Consider the following 13041-nt stretch of genomic DNA (forward strand, 5'->3'; position numbering starts at 1 on the left):
TTAATCTAGTCTACAAAGACCTGACAAAGAAAAAATTTGAAAGCCTCTTTGTAAATTTAAAATTGAAGAAAACTTCAACATGATATGAACTGATCACAACCATCTAAAAAGTCACCGAGGCATGTCACGTGTCACACATCACAGAATCACACACATGTTCTGGATAGTCTGTTTTCCACACATGGCACCATGTAAATTCCATAGAGCTTCTCCCCAATAACTTTTAACACAGTCTCAGCCTGGCATCGAGACCCACATGTTCACTGTAAGAAGATTTAATGTCTCATGAAGATAGGAAAGAGGAGCTGGAGAGATGGCTCAGAGGTTAAGAGCACTGACTGTTCTTGGTGAGGACCCAGGTTCAGTTCCTAGTACCTACATGGCAGCTCACAACTACTTATGAGTCCAGCTCCAGGAGATCTGATGGCCTCTTCTAACATACATACATACATACAAAAAAAAAAACAAATGGATCTTTTTAAAAATAAAATGAGAAGTGACAGGCTGTTCAATAATTAGATCTGGGTTAGTTGGCAAAGTATTAGTGGAAATTGATCTTTAATAATATATATCCAACTGATGATGACAGTGAAGTATGAGAGAACATGTATAGCATGGTATAACATGAGCAGCTTGACTGGTAAGGATATGGGGAGTCTTTCTAATATAACACTAACACATTAGAGCCACATGGTGCAAATCTGAGACGTTTAGAATATCCCTGAAGACAAAATTGCCATAAACAAGTTTGGAGTAGAAATTTAATTAGAAGAAATGGTTTGCACTGTGTTCAAAGGTTTCAAAAATTGTTTTTAAAATACTACACAATGTTTTGGGAGACAAAAAATGTAATAGGCATCCCACAAAACAAAAATCATAGGTGACCAATAAATATGAAGAAATTGGATTAATTAATTAATTAACCTACTCATTTGAGTAGGTTAATTCTTGAGGGAGTAAACACCAATAAAGGAGTGAGTTCAACCTAGAGAAGTGGGTCAGGGAGACATTGCAGTGGGTAAAGATGCTGGCTGCCAAGCCTGACAACCTGAGCCTGTCCTCTGAACTCACACAGTGTGCAGAACAAGTTGTCATGACTTCCACACATGCTCAGTGGCACGTGCTTCCACACACATATGTACAGCACACGATAAAAAAGAATGGGAAAGGAGGGATGACTCGATGGTTTAAGCCTATCTACTGCATGTTCATGACAACCGGGGCTTGGATCTCAGCAGCTACTGACCAGCTAGATGCCTGTGGATGACAGGCAGTCACTGGGGCCTCCTGTCTTGCAGCCTAGATGAGAAAATGCAAGCTTCATGTTTAGGGGGAGATCCTTCCTCAAAGGAATAGTTAGAGGGTGATCGGAGAGAACGTCTCTTCCCTAATCTTACATACATACATGTGTACACACACACACACACACAAATATCACAGTTTTATTTGTTTTTTTTGTTGTTGTTGTTTGAGACAAGGTCTCTCTACAAAGCCCCGGCTGACCTGGAACTCACTATGTAGACCAGGCTGGCCCTGAACTCACAGAGACCCTCCCTCCCAAATGCTAGGATTAAAGGCATGTGCCACTACACCTGGTATATCAGTTTTTAAATGGAAATAATGTCTAGTCTACCTATGAGATGAAGGAACACAAATATAAACACATTAAGATTACATCTTTACTATTAAATTGTTAAGAAGAAATGCCAAGGTATAGGGACAGGAGTGTCCTCAGCCCCTGCTGCTGGGACTGAGATGCTGTACCAGCCTTCTAGAGTTGGGTTGACAAATCCTTCCAGAGAGCATGCCTCTTGGCAAATGACTCAACTCCTAAGAATTTATTCTAAAGAAGCAATTAGACAAGTAATTATGTACATGTGGAATTAGATGCAAATCACACATTATTTATTAGAATCCAGTATCATTAATTATTTGTATTAAATCCACATAATAAACTAGTATAGAGCTTTAAGTATAATATCACAGAAGGGGTGTGTGTAAAATATTAACTGGAAAGGATACCCTTCGAACTGCATGATTTGGTATGATTCCATGCTGTTAAGAAAAACAAATCATCTAGGAGTTGGTGTACACCTTTAATCCCAGCACTCTGGAGGCAGAGGCAGGCAGATCTCTGAGTTCAAGGCCAGCCTGGTCGACCGAATCAGTTCAGAACAGCCAGGGCTACACAAAGAAACCCAGTCTTGGAAAAAAAGAAAAAAGAGGGGGTGGAGAAAGAAAGAAAAAATAGCTGTGTGTGTGGATGGTGGGGAGCAGTTCGGCTGTTATTTGGAGTTCTCTAAAGCAAGAGAAGTGGTAAAATGAGCATCTATTAAAAGGAGATCTATTAGCTCAGCTTACACGGTGTGATCTGAGTACTCCAATGATGGCTGTCTTCACACTGGAAAGGCTGAGAATCCAGTACCTGGTCCATAAGGATGGACACCTCAAGCAATCCCAGTCTGATGCTGAAGGCCTGGAGGTTTCCTGGAGATCCACTGGTCTTCAGCATTCTGATATCAGCAAAGAACAGCAGCAGTGGCGGCAGCAGGGTAGTTGATCCAACAGCAAGGTATAAAAGGCCTTTTTCCTCAGACCTCCGTTTTTCAGGCCTCCTCCAGAATGGCTCTTCCCACTTCAGACAACCTAATCAAGAAAACCTCTTACAGATGTGCCCAATGGCTTTCCTCTTAGTTGATTTCAGATCCAGTCAAGTTGGCAACCAGGATTAATCATCATTAATAATGACTGTCTTTTATAGGGCTATTCATTCTGTTTGTCCATATTTTACACGCCAAGTAGGTAAGGTGCATTTCCAAGTTCTAGAAAGCTCAGGAATTTGAGTAAGAAGATGAACTTGAGTAAGACGCTAACCAATGTCCTCTGGGTGAGATATGCTGGCAAGAACTGGTGCCTAGGGGACACCAATTTCCAGGTACCCAGATGCCATACACCAGAGAAGAGAAAACTTTACATCTGTTAGGACTGAGTTCACTCATTTTTATTCCTGCACCCTGAAGATTTCTGGAGTGTTTCTGTGACATGACTTTACATGGGACATCATTGCTGGTGAGAGCATGTGGTGACAGCCCTTATGCGTGTGCTTTTAGTGCTGACTTTTTCTACCCTGGCTCTTTGGCTCCTGGTTTAGTGCTAGCCTCGTGTTCACTTTCTGAGTAAACATTTTAACGACACCGCTCTGCTTTGTTCTATACAGAGTGCAGCTGCTCTGCCAGGCACTTGGCGAAGGACAGACGTGCACTTAGAAAACCCGGAGTACCACACCCGGTGGTATTTCAAGTACTTTTTAGGACAAGGTAATTATGTCCTTGTGGTGACTGGGGGAAGAGATTCTGTTCAAACCTGCATAATAATTTCAAACACTGTGTATGAGTGGAATGAAATCATTCAGGACAACAACGTCAGAGCACTTCACAGTAAGGTCAGGGGTGAGCTTCGTGGGCTAAAAGCTTCAACTCAGAGCTTTCTTGATTGTGGGTTGGCCTGTTGTGAGGAGTGCTGTGGGGGTTGGGGTTTAATGTTGTTTTAATCCCTGGTTAAGAGGGAATTAGCTCATAGGAATGAGTCCTTTGATAGATAAGAATTTTCAGGATGGAAAAAAGGCTTTAATTTAACTTAGCAAGGTCAGTACCTATCTGCATGAGTTCTAAACATTTCACTTGAGACCATGAAGGAGAACAATGGTTTCCTGAGCAACCTCTTGGCCATAAAACTGTGATGAGCTCTGCCATATTCACTCACCAATGACAAGTATTTGTCTGGTAGACAGTATATGTAGCTGTGAGGTGCAATTCGAAGTGAACCAAACCCCCTGCCCTCACAAAGCCTATAGACAAGGTTTGCAACTTGGTTCTGCTTGTATTAACCTTGGGACTTGAACTTGGCTTCTCTGTCTGTAAAGTGGAGCTTGTTTTCAGTCCTTCCCTATAGGTCTAAACAAAGCTTCCAATGCGATATGCAAGAATAACAGTACTTGGTGCCTAACACATACCAAGAGCTCAGTTGCTCGGGTTTTAGATTATACATTTAGAGAGAGTGCATGGAAAGATGGAGAGCAGACGTGTTGCTAATGAGAGAAGGGCTGGGAATGGAGGGCGAATAACTGATGTGAAATCTGAAATGGCAGAGATGTGCCATGGGGCATCCATTGTGGAACTTGATGCTCAAGCCAGGAAATGAGAGTGATGTCTTAAAAACCAGTTCCAGGGCTCAGGCAGCAAGAGCGATTGCACTGCAACATGACAGCCTGAGTTCAAATCCCCAGCCCCATGTAAAAAATCTGGGCATTACTGAGCATGTCTGCAGTACAACACCGGAAAGACAAACAGGTAGATACTGGGAGCTCACTGGCCAGATAACCTGGCCAAAATGGAGAACATCCAATTAATAGAGAGATCCTATCACAAGGCAATAAAGCTGAGAGCAGTGAAGAAGATACCTAGTAGCCTCCCTTGACTTCCTAAGTGCACAGACAGGCATACACACCCACACATCCATGTTTGTGCAACACACACACACACACACCAATGTGCTTCACATGAAAGACAAGGAAAACTGTTACAGTATTATTCTAAAAAGCTCTGGTCTGGCCAAGCCGGGTTACTTGGGTGGGTGGGGGATATAGAAGAAAGCAATGTGCTGGTCATCTTCCCCATGGCTGTGCACGGAGTGCCGACAGCACTGGCTTCACAGCAAAAGAGTTGCTGTGAGTTTGAATGCCACCAGCATCCTAAGCGGTGATGCAAAGCCTCAAACTGGATTAAACAAGAAGGAATCAAACAATAAAGTTTGAGGCCAACATGACCTACATAGCAAGCTACAGATCATCCAGGGAAGGCTCTATGGTTGGTGGCAGCAAACAGTTCAGTGGTATCAGAGGACTAGAACCTTTCCCCTTTTTCTGATTCTCAACCTTAGTGTGATGGCTTTGCCCTCCTTAGGACCATACAATGGCTGCAGCAGCTCCAGACATCACCTGACACTACAACATCCAGAGGAGGGGGTCATCTTTAGAGTGGGGAGCCTTTCCATAAGGCTCTTGGCAGATTTCTCGTCCGTCTCAGCCAGCATTGAATCACATGTTCATTTCTGAGCCATTCGCTGGCCAGAGGGAAGTGGGTGCACAATAAGTGGTCAGTCCTACCCAAGTCAGCCTTGGGATAGCATGTGAGGGCTGGCCACTTCTGTTTGAAGGAACCAGCTGCATCCTTACTGACCGTCTCTTCTCTAGTCCATCAGAATTACATTGGAAATGATGCAGAGAAGAGCCCCTTCTTCTTGTCTGTCACCCTTTCTGACCAGAATAATCAGCGTGTCCCTCAGTATCGTGCAATTCTTTGGCGGAAAACAGTGAGTACCTGACTTGAGTTTGATGTCATTGGCACACGTGCTGGGAGGGCCTTGTAGTTCACCCCATCTCAGTTCAGTTAGCGCCTTTCAGGTGATTCCTCTCACTGTAGATGATTCAGAGCCCACTATTCTATGCTGGGGCCTCCAAGCTCTGCTTATCAGCAGCTTCTCCCATCTCAAAGTCACTCTCAAAATCAGCCACTTCTAAGTCTTGGCCTCTGGGAAATAGTAGTGTGTTTTATACAACCTACTACTTCATTAATCTTAGCTATTACTTTTGGGTTGTTGTTGTTGTTGTTGTTGTGAGAATGGGTTTCTCTGTGAACCTTGGTTGTCCTAGAAAATACACCCTCACACCCCTACACACATACATGTACACATAAATAGCAAATCACGTACATGTATAGTGATAAAGTAACAACTTTAAACTTCCTAGAAAGAAAGGCTGAGGATATGGCTTTGTTGATAGGGCATTTGCCTAGCTTGCCTGAAATCCTGTGTTCAATCCAAGCACTGCGTAAACCAGGTGAGACGGTGCATGCCTGTGACCCCCATCACTTGGGAATTGGAGGCAAGAGAATCAGGAGTTTCAGGGCCACTTATGTAGCAAGTTTGATGTCATTTCCCCAATATGAGACTATCTCACAAAGAAAAAATTCTAGAAACTACTACTACTCAACAAATTGTGATTAGGTACTTCTAAAATAGCGAGCTAAAACAGTAAGAAGAAGAAAAACAAACATTTATTATGCACTTACTATATGCTAGATCAGTGGTTCTCAACCTTCCTAATGCTGTGACCCTTTAATATGGTTCCTCATGTTATGGCTACCCCCAACCATAAAATTATTTTTGTTGCTACTTCATAACTGTAATGTTGCATTGTGATGAATCATAACATAAACATCTGTGTTTTCTGATGGTCTTAGCTAACCCCACAGGTTGAAAACTACTAGATGTTTTCTTAACTAACCAAATCTCACTCGCTGCTATTGCAATGACAGAAGTTAAAATGGCCTGACAAAAGTTCCTGCACATAGATGACAGACCAAGTATACTCCAGAGCTCAGAGACCAAGGTGTTCCCACTGTACATAATGCATTCCGTGTGTCTTCCCACCCAAGGGTACACTCTTGTCTCCCTCAGTGTCCTCCCCTTGTGTCGTGTCCCTATGCCTCACACAGTGGCACAGCTCCAGGAGTATGTGTTGAATGAATAGCTAACTCCAGGGCCCAGTTTAACAGCTGGCTGCTGCCGCCCCCATTGAAGTAAACTTCTATAGTATTTTCAGAAATTGTTCTTTTTCTGAAGCAAATCTGGGGTAAAAATCTTGTTTGGTGTCTCTCATGAACTTATTTCTATCAGAGTCGTTTTCATTACAAGGGACTTTATTGGGACCAAGGTTCACAGGGACAGGTGCTTTCCAATGACTCAAACGATTTGGACCAACACATCCCCTCTCAATGTCATCTCCATAAAAGAGGCCACCTGTGTGACAAGCAGAGCCATCAGTGGGTCTGGGAACCCTGTGTGAGTGGCAGGGGCAGGGGGCATACATGTCAGTGGGTGCCCATTGTTCTCCTAGTGAAAAACTACTGTGCCTGCATCCAGCCCCTTATCTACTACACCAGGCAGGCAATTTTCTGGTTTCTGATTGATTGATTGATTGATTGATTGATTGATTTTTGCTTTATGTTTGTTCATTACAATGTTCCAGACCCTTCTGCTCTCAGGGTCCTCTTCAGGAAGACTGTGGTTTGGGGCAGATAACTGGACTTTCCCTCTTGCTGTTTCTCTAGCAATTGATCTTTAGGTATGATTTTTAGGTATTGATCTTTAGGCTGAGACCTCATGACAGCAGAACACATTTGAGTAAGTTTTCATATAGAATTAATTATGTGCAGTGGGATGCATGACCCACTCCCATGACCTCCAGTATGGAACTGGTTGGTCCCTTCCTGTGTCTTAGGTCCCAGGAAAGCATGTGTTCCTGAGTCTGTCGGTCTTACTATGTGACCCTTGTGAAGCTCCTCTCTGGCTCAGTCTCAGGTTTCTGCTTGCCTCTGGGCCTCAGCTCTATAACTCATCCAGGGCTCAGCCCTGCAAGCCATGGCCTTAGGCCCATATCTATATCTTGCCAGTCACCCATGCTGGTAGCTACTGCCTTTCACCATGTCTCCACAGGGGCCACGTGGACATCAGACCCCTGTGAGAGGTCCTGGCCAGGAAGAAGCCTCTGGCTCCAGTACTGTGTTACCTACAGGGCTCACTTAGGGCCACTACAGGGAGAACTGCAGTTTGCCATGCCCTCATGGTCTGCCATCTAACCCCATAGCCCACCTCTTTTCTTTCTTTCCTTCTGACCCCTTCTGCCTTTCTGGAATGAACTTATTTGATTCCCTATCTTCTTTCTTCTTGACATCACTTATGTCCTTATCTTAGATGCTTGCTGGGTGTTCAAGAAGAGTGGGCAAGACAAATGCAGGGAAAACTGACTTATTTCCATTTCTGAAGCAGTTATCTACTTTAATATCAACTGTGGTCACCACCTTGTAAGGAAGGTGCTGATGAAGGTGCTAAGAACCCCGAAAATGAGGTCAGGGAGAGCTTGCACATGGGAATCCAGAGGATGAAGTCTGTAGGCACTGGCAAAGGAGAAGGGGAGATGGGAAGTATTCCAGGCAAAAGGAAGAAGGACTAACAGACAATAAATAGTATTTTATGGGGCTACTCTTGGCCACTATTAAAGAAGTATTAGGGTGAGACTCAAGCCCCCCCAGACCACTGTGAAAGCATCCCAGGGCTGGCCATCAAGAATATTAGTCCCTTCCACTGACAAGTGCCCACACCTTCATCTAGAGCCTCGCCTCTGGGTTCTAAACATGTGGGCCAGCAGCAAGATAAGTGTTTGCTCCTAGCTACAAATGGGTATAATGAAGGGAGGTGAGAAAAATAAGGTCGAAATGTTGACAGAAGTCAGTTACAAAATTCCAGGAACTGGAAGTGAGCACTGGGGGTTGGAGGAAGTACAATTATGAGTCTCTGCCCAGCCCAGTACACACAGGTTCATGCTGTCTCTGGTTAAATGCAGTTAGAACAGCAGACCATACAACCCTACTGTAAACAGTCCTTTCTGTGTATCTATGCTTGGGTTTTTAGGTGTTGGGAATGGAACCAGGGTAAAGCACATTCTAAAAAAGCACTCTGCCACTGGGCTGCATGCCCAGCACTGAGCTGGGTCCCATCTAAACACGTGGTGATGGTTTGTATATAGAAGCAACTCAAACTCACTGTAGAAACTCCATCCAGACAATACAGCAGGTGGACAGAGGAGGATCAAAGTCTGTCTGCTCAGTCTGTCATAGCACACTTCTGGGAGTCTCTAGAAGCACACACAGGTGTTGGAAGGCACGTGCACTCACATGTTCACATGCAGGCAAGCATGCATGTATACACATGTGCATTACTACACGAACCAGGTGATGTCCAGCTCGCTCTTCTGAATCTGCACAGTGCTCACCTCTGGTTGCCTGCTGTGGACTGACATAGGCTTCTGCATATGGCATGTGATGTCTCCACCAGAAAGTAGAGTGCTTTTATTTGAGTATTGACTCTCAAAAGCTGAAGACAGGAAATGGGAAGGGAGGGCTTTGCCAGGGTGTAGTGAAGAAAACCACAAGTCTAGACCTTGCAAGTCCTGGGCTCCTGTCATAGTTATTAATGAAGGTGTCACTGTCACCTACCACAAGCTGTTCTGGGATTGCCTTTAGAGTTGCCTCTGGTATGTTTGATGAGAAGAGAAGGTGGTAAGGAGGAGGCTAAGCAGAGGCACAGAGCTGAGGGAGCACAGAGCTGAGGGAGCCACGGAGCTGAGGGAGCCACAGAGCTGAGGGAGCACAGAGCTGAGGGAGCCACAGAGCTGAGGGAGCACAGAGCTGAGGGAGCCACGGAGCTGAGGGAGCCACGGAGCTGAGGGAGCCACGGAGCTGAGGGAGCACAGAGCTGAGGGAGCCACAGAGCTGAGGGAGCACAGAACTGAGGGAGCACAGAACTGAGGGAGCCACAGAGCTGAGGGAGCCACAGAGCTGAGGGAGCACAGAGCTGAAGGAGCCACAGAGCTGAGGGAGCACAGAGCTGAGGGAGCACAGAACTGAGGGAGCCACAGAGCTGAGGGAGCACAGAACTGAGGGAGCCACAGAGCTGAGGGAGCCACGGAGCTGAGGGAGCCACGGAGCTGAGGGAGCACAGAGCTGAGGGAGCACAGAGCTGAGGGAGCCACAGAGCTGAGGGAGCCACAGAGCTGAGGGAGCCACAGAGCTGAGGGAGCACAGAGCTGAGAGAGGCTCAGAGCTGAGGGAGCACAGAGCAGGTTAGCCTCCTGTGTGGCTAAACATGCCACAGGAAGAGCTCAGCTCCCAGTAGTGGGACCTGGGAAGTTTAAAAAGAGAGCTACTATCATCATGGTTTTGAGTTTGACAGTGTTTCCAATCCGTACCAAAAAGGCAAGTTTAATCAGGGCGAGGTGGTGCACGCCTTTAATCCCAGCACTTGGGAGGCAGAGGCAGGCGGATTTCTGAGTTCGAGGCCGGCCTGGTCTACAAAGTGAGTTCCAGGACAGCAAGGACCATACAGAGAAACCCTGTCTCGAAAAATCAAAAAAAAAAAAAAAAAAAAAAAAAAAAAGGCAAGTTTAGTCCAGTGAAGAACCCAGGAAGAGGACTGAGGCCCTGTATGGGGATAATTGTTCATGGCCAGTGGCAAGACCAGAGAGTCAGGTCTCTTGTACATTGGTTTCTTTACCCCCAGGCCCTTGATCCTGGCTTGGACAGAAAAGCTGGTAGAAGTGTCCACACACACAGGACAAGTATTTACTTCTTCATTTCCTGCAAAGACATCCTAACCCTCCCCTGGTTGTTAGTGATGCCAGTTTTATGATTTGCCAGAATTACAAAGAAGCCTTTCAGTGGGTTCTGTTTGATGACCTCATCTGCTCTCTGTGGAACACCTGTGTAAGTGGTGGGGAGAGAAGCTTATCTGGTCTGGGTGGTCTGGACCCAGGACTCCTCGGGCAGCTCCTTGGTCCTGTTCATTAGATAAGAATTTATCCAGCCTTTCCTATGAGTTAGTCACAGTAAGTTCTCATTAAATGAATAAATGACTTTAAATAAGCCTGCAATGAACACATTATCAAAACCTTGCTGGAAGATTTGGGTAACTTCTAGTTGAAGGTCTTTGACCTGGTGACATGGTACTTGAGTCTCATTGAACAAATGGAGACTTTTGTTTTGTTTTGTTTTGTTTTGTTTTGTTTAAATCGTTGACCCATAACTAATTTTTAGCTCAGAGACCAAAAAATCCCCTTTCGGCAGATTTGGATGGTGTGTTTCGTGGGTTACTGTTAAGCTGAGATTTTGACAGACATGAAAAGAGGAAAGGTCTATGTTGGCTCACAGCTATGGAGGCTCTGAAGCCTTGGCCAGCTGTCCATGCTCTGGGGCAGGTGATAAGACGACACATCACAGCAGGATCCATGGAGCTGAAGGACGCTGTTCACCTCATGACAGCTGGGAACCAAAAGAGCAGGGTTCTACTTCCCCATTTGAGAGCACATCACCCCAGTGACCCGAGACTTCCTACTAGATCCAGCTCTTAAGCTTCTAGCACCTTCTAATAATGCCACAGACTAGGTGACACAGTCTTCAACACATGGGCAGTTGTATGTTTTGTATCCAAACTGTAGCAGATGGTTTACTGTTCACCATGGTACTAAGATGCTGAGGCCTGATATGTTGAAGAGTTCTGCTCAGAACCAGAAATGTGTAATCAGAGCAAGGGGTGTGGTCAGCCAGAGCAGGATTTTTCCCCATGTAGAATGTTTGTTTAGACACCCACCCTCAAAGAAGAATTCGAGCCTACAGGCATGGTCTCACTACAGTGAGCAGTTGAGGCTCTTCAGAGGTGAACGGGGCTGGACACATCACTCATTGGTACTTTGATTCTTCCAGGGTACGCAAAAAATATGTCTCCCCTACAGTCCCACAAAAACGCTGTCTGTGAAGTCCATCTTAAGGTGAGTATTCACGGACAGAGGCCCCCGCAATTTGGAGGTCTGTATGGAGTGCCTGTTCTAGGATCCAGTGCTTTTCCTTGATTGACATGCCAGGCATTGGCATGTCATTCTAGAGTCTTCAAGGTAGCCCCAGATGGCAGGACAGTCATTGTTACAGGTGATAAGATAGAGGTTCAAAGAGGGACCCCACAGCCAACATCTTGCACATCTGTCTGGTCATGGCTCCTGAGCATCTCTCTAGGCTGCATTCTTTACCCACTGCTATTTTTTCCTTGTGTTCACTTGGATACTTTGGGTTTAGGGGAAAAAAATCAAGAAATGGTTTTCATTTTATTTTTATACTTTGCAATAGAAACCCAGATGTCAGCAACGGCTCCCTGGGGGATATGCTTTATTCTTCACTGAACAGCAAGTGAAAGGATTGCCACATCTGGCTGCTGCCCCTAGCTTCCTACCTCCCTCTCATCTCCACCCAGATGGAGCCTGTCACTCTGTCCCCAGATAAGATATGACATCCTAGCAACAGTAGCTTCTTTGTCAGACACTACAGCATTGCCAGCATTTCCTCAGTGACTCTAACTCAGCTGTACAATGTCGATCTACAGTTGTCTCCATTCACCTATGAGGAATCAGGGCCTCAGGGAGCAGGAGGGGTTCTGCAGAGCTAGGAAACTACGAGATTTAGACCTAGGTCTCTGTGGCTCTGGGTTTGGAGGTAAAGAGTATCATAGACCTTATGAAATTGCCAATGATGGACAATAAATAAGTCAACAGCAATCTGGGAGAACAGCAAGGAGTCCCTGATGGCTACCTCTAACTGATGAGTGCCCTGAGGGGACAGTTACACATGGCAATTGGTGAAGTTTGTGGATTCTGTCATTCTCCACTCACTTGCTGATCTGTTTCCAGTGTGTCAGGCCCCTCAGAGAATCTACCATGATTTCTTTAGACAAGATCGTCTATCCAGAGAACTATGCCTTGCTCCCTATTGCTTCAGTCCCTGCCTCACTGGCTCACTCTGTCTGCTCTATTTCAGTGCCATGAACCTGGACAAGTTTGAGAAAGGACCTAGGGAAATTTTTCATCCCGAGATACAAAAGGTAAAGGAAGCTGTGAGGCTCCATGACTTCAGAACTTGCATAGACTTGATCTCACCTTGCCAGGACAGTAGGGCAGGGTAGTCTGCCCAGGGAGAAGGTGTGCTGTCATAACTGGGGGCAAGTTATCAGGTATATATATGTTTTACACACACACACACACACACACACACACATATATATATATATATATATATATATATATATATATATATATATAAAATAAATTTAGCTCTGAAAACTTAAAACTGCAGCCATCCTCACTAGGATGCTAGTCACCAGAGCAAAGCTAAGCCTCGAGGAGGTGGCCTGCATCAGAGCTAGATGGCATGGAAGAAGCTGGAGAGGCAGCCTGAAGTTGTGTCCAGGAGGCAATGGGGCCTGTGCTGAGTGAGGGAAATGAGTCCGTTTGTGGGGAAATAACTCACGTGAGCTGTGGAGGACTGATCAGAACGGGTAGTGTTTTTCTGTATGCCTTTAAGGTGATCTTTCAAACTGAGACCA

General features: G+C 45.3%; 1 protein-coding gene across 9 annotated transcripts in view; it reads left to right on the forward strand.

The window, feature by feature from the left end:
* Nucleotides 1-13041, forward strand: part of Garnl3 (GTPase activating Rap/RanGAP domain like 3) — a 151174-nt gene that overhangs the window by 76050 nt on the left and 62083 nt on the right. For all 9 annotated transcript variants that reach the window (XM_085835001.1, XM_021156135.2, XM_021156136.3 and 6 more), the window contains 4 exons: nucleotides 3218-3317; nucleotides 5252-5370; nucleotides 11376-11440; nucleotides 12477-12540. In XM_085835001.1, the coding sequence (XP_085691127.1) occupies nucleotides 3218-3317; nucleotides 5252-5370; nucleotides 11376-11440; nucleotides 12477-12540 (348 nt within the window). The remainder of the gene's footprint in view (nucleotides 1-3217; nucleotides 3318-5251; nucleotides 5371-11375; nucleotides 11441-12476; nucleotides 12541-13041) is intronic.

Source organism: Mus caroli, unplaced genomic scaffold, assembly GCF_978045245.1.
Source record: "Mus caroli unplaced genomic scaffold, Mus_caroli_1 scaffold_2, whole genome shotgun sequence".
NCBI classification, from domain to species: domain Eukaryota; kingdom Metazoa; phylum Chordata; class Mammalia; order Rodentia; family Muridae; genus Mus; species Mus caroli.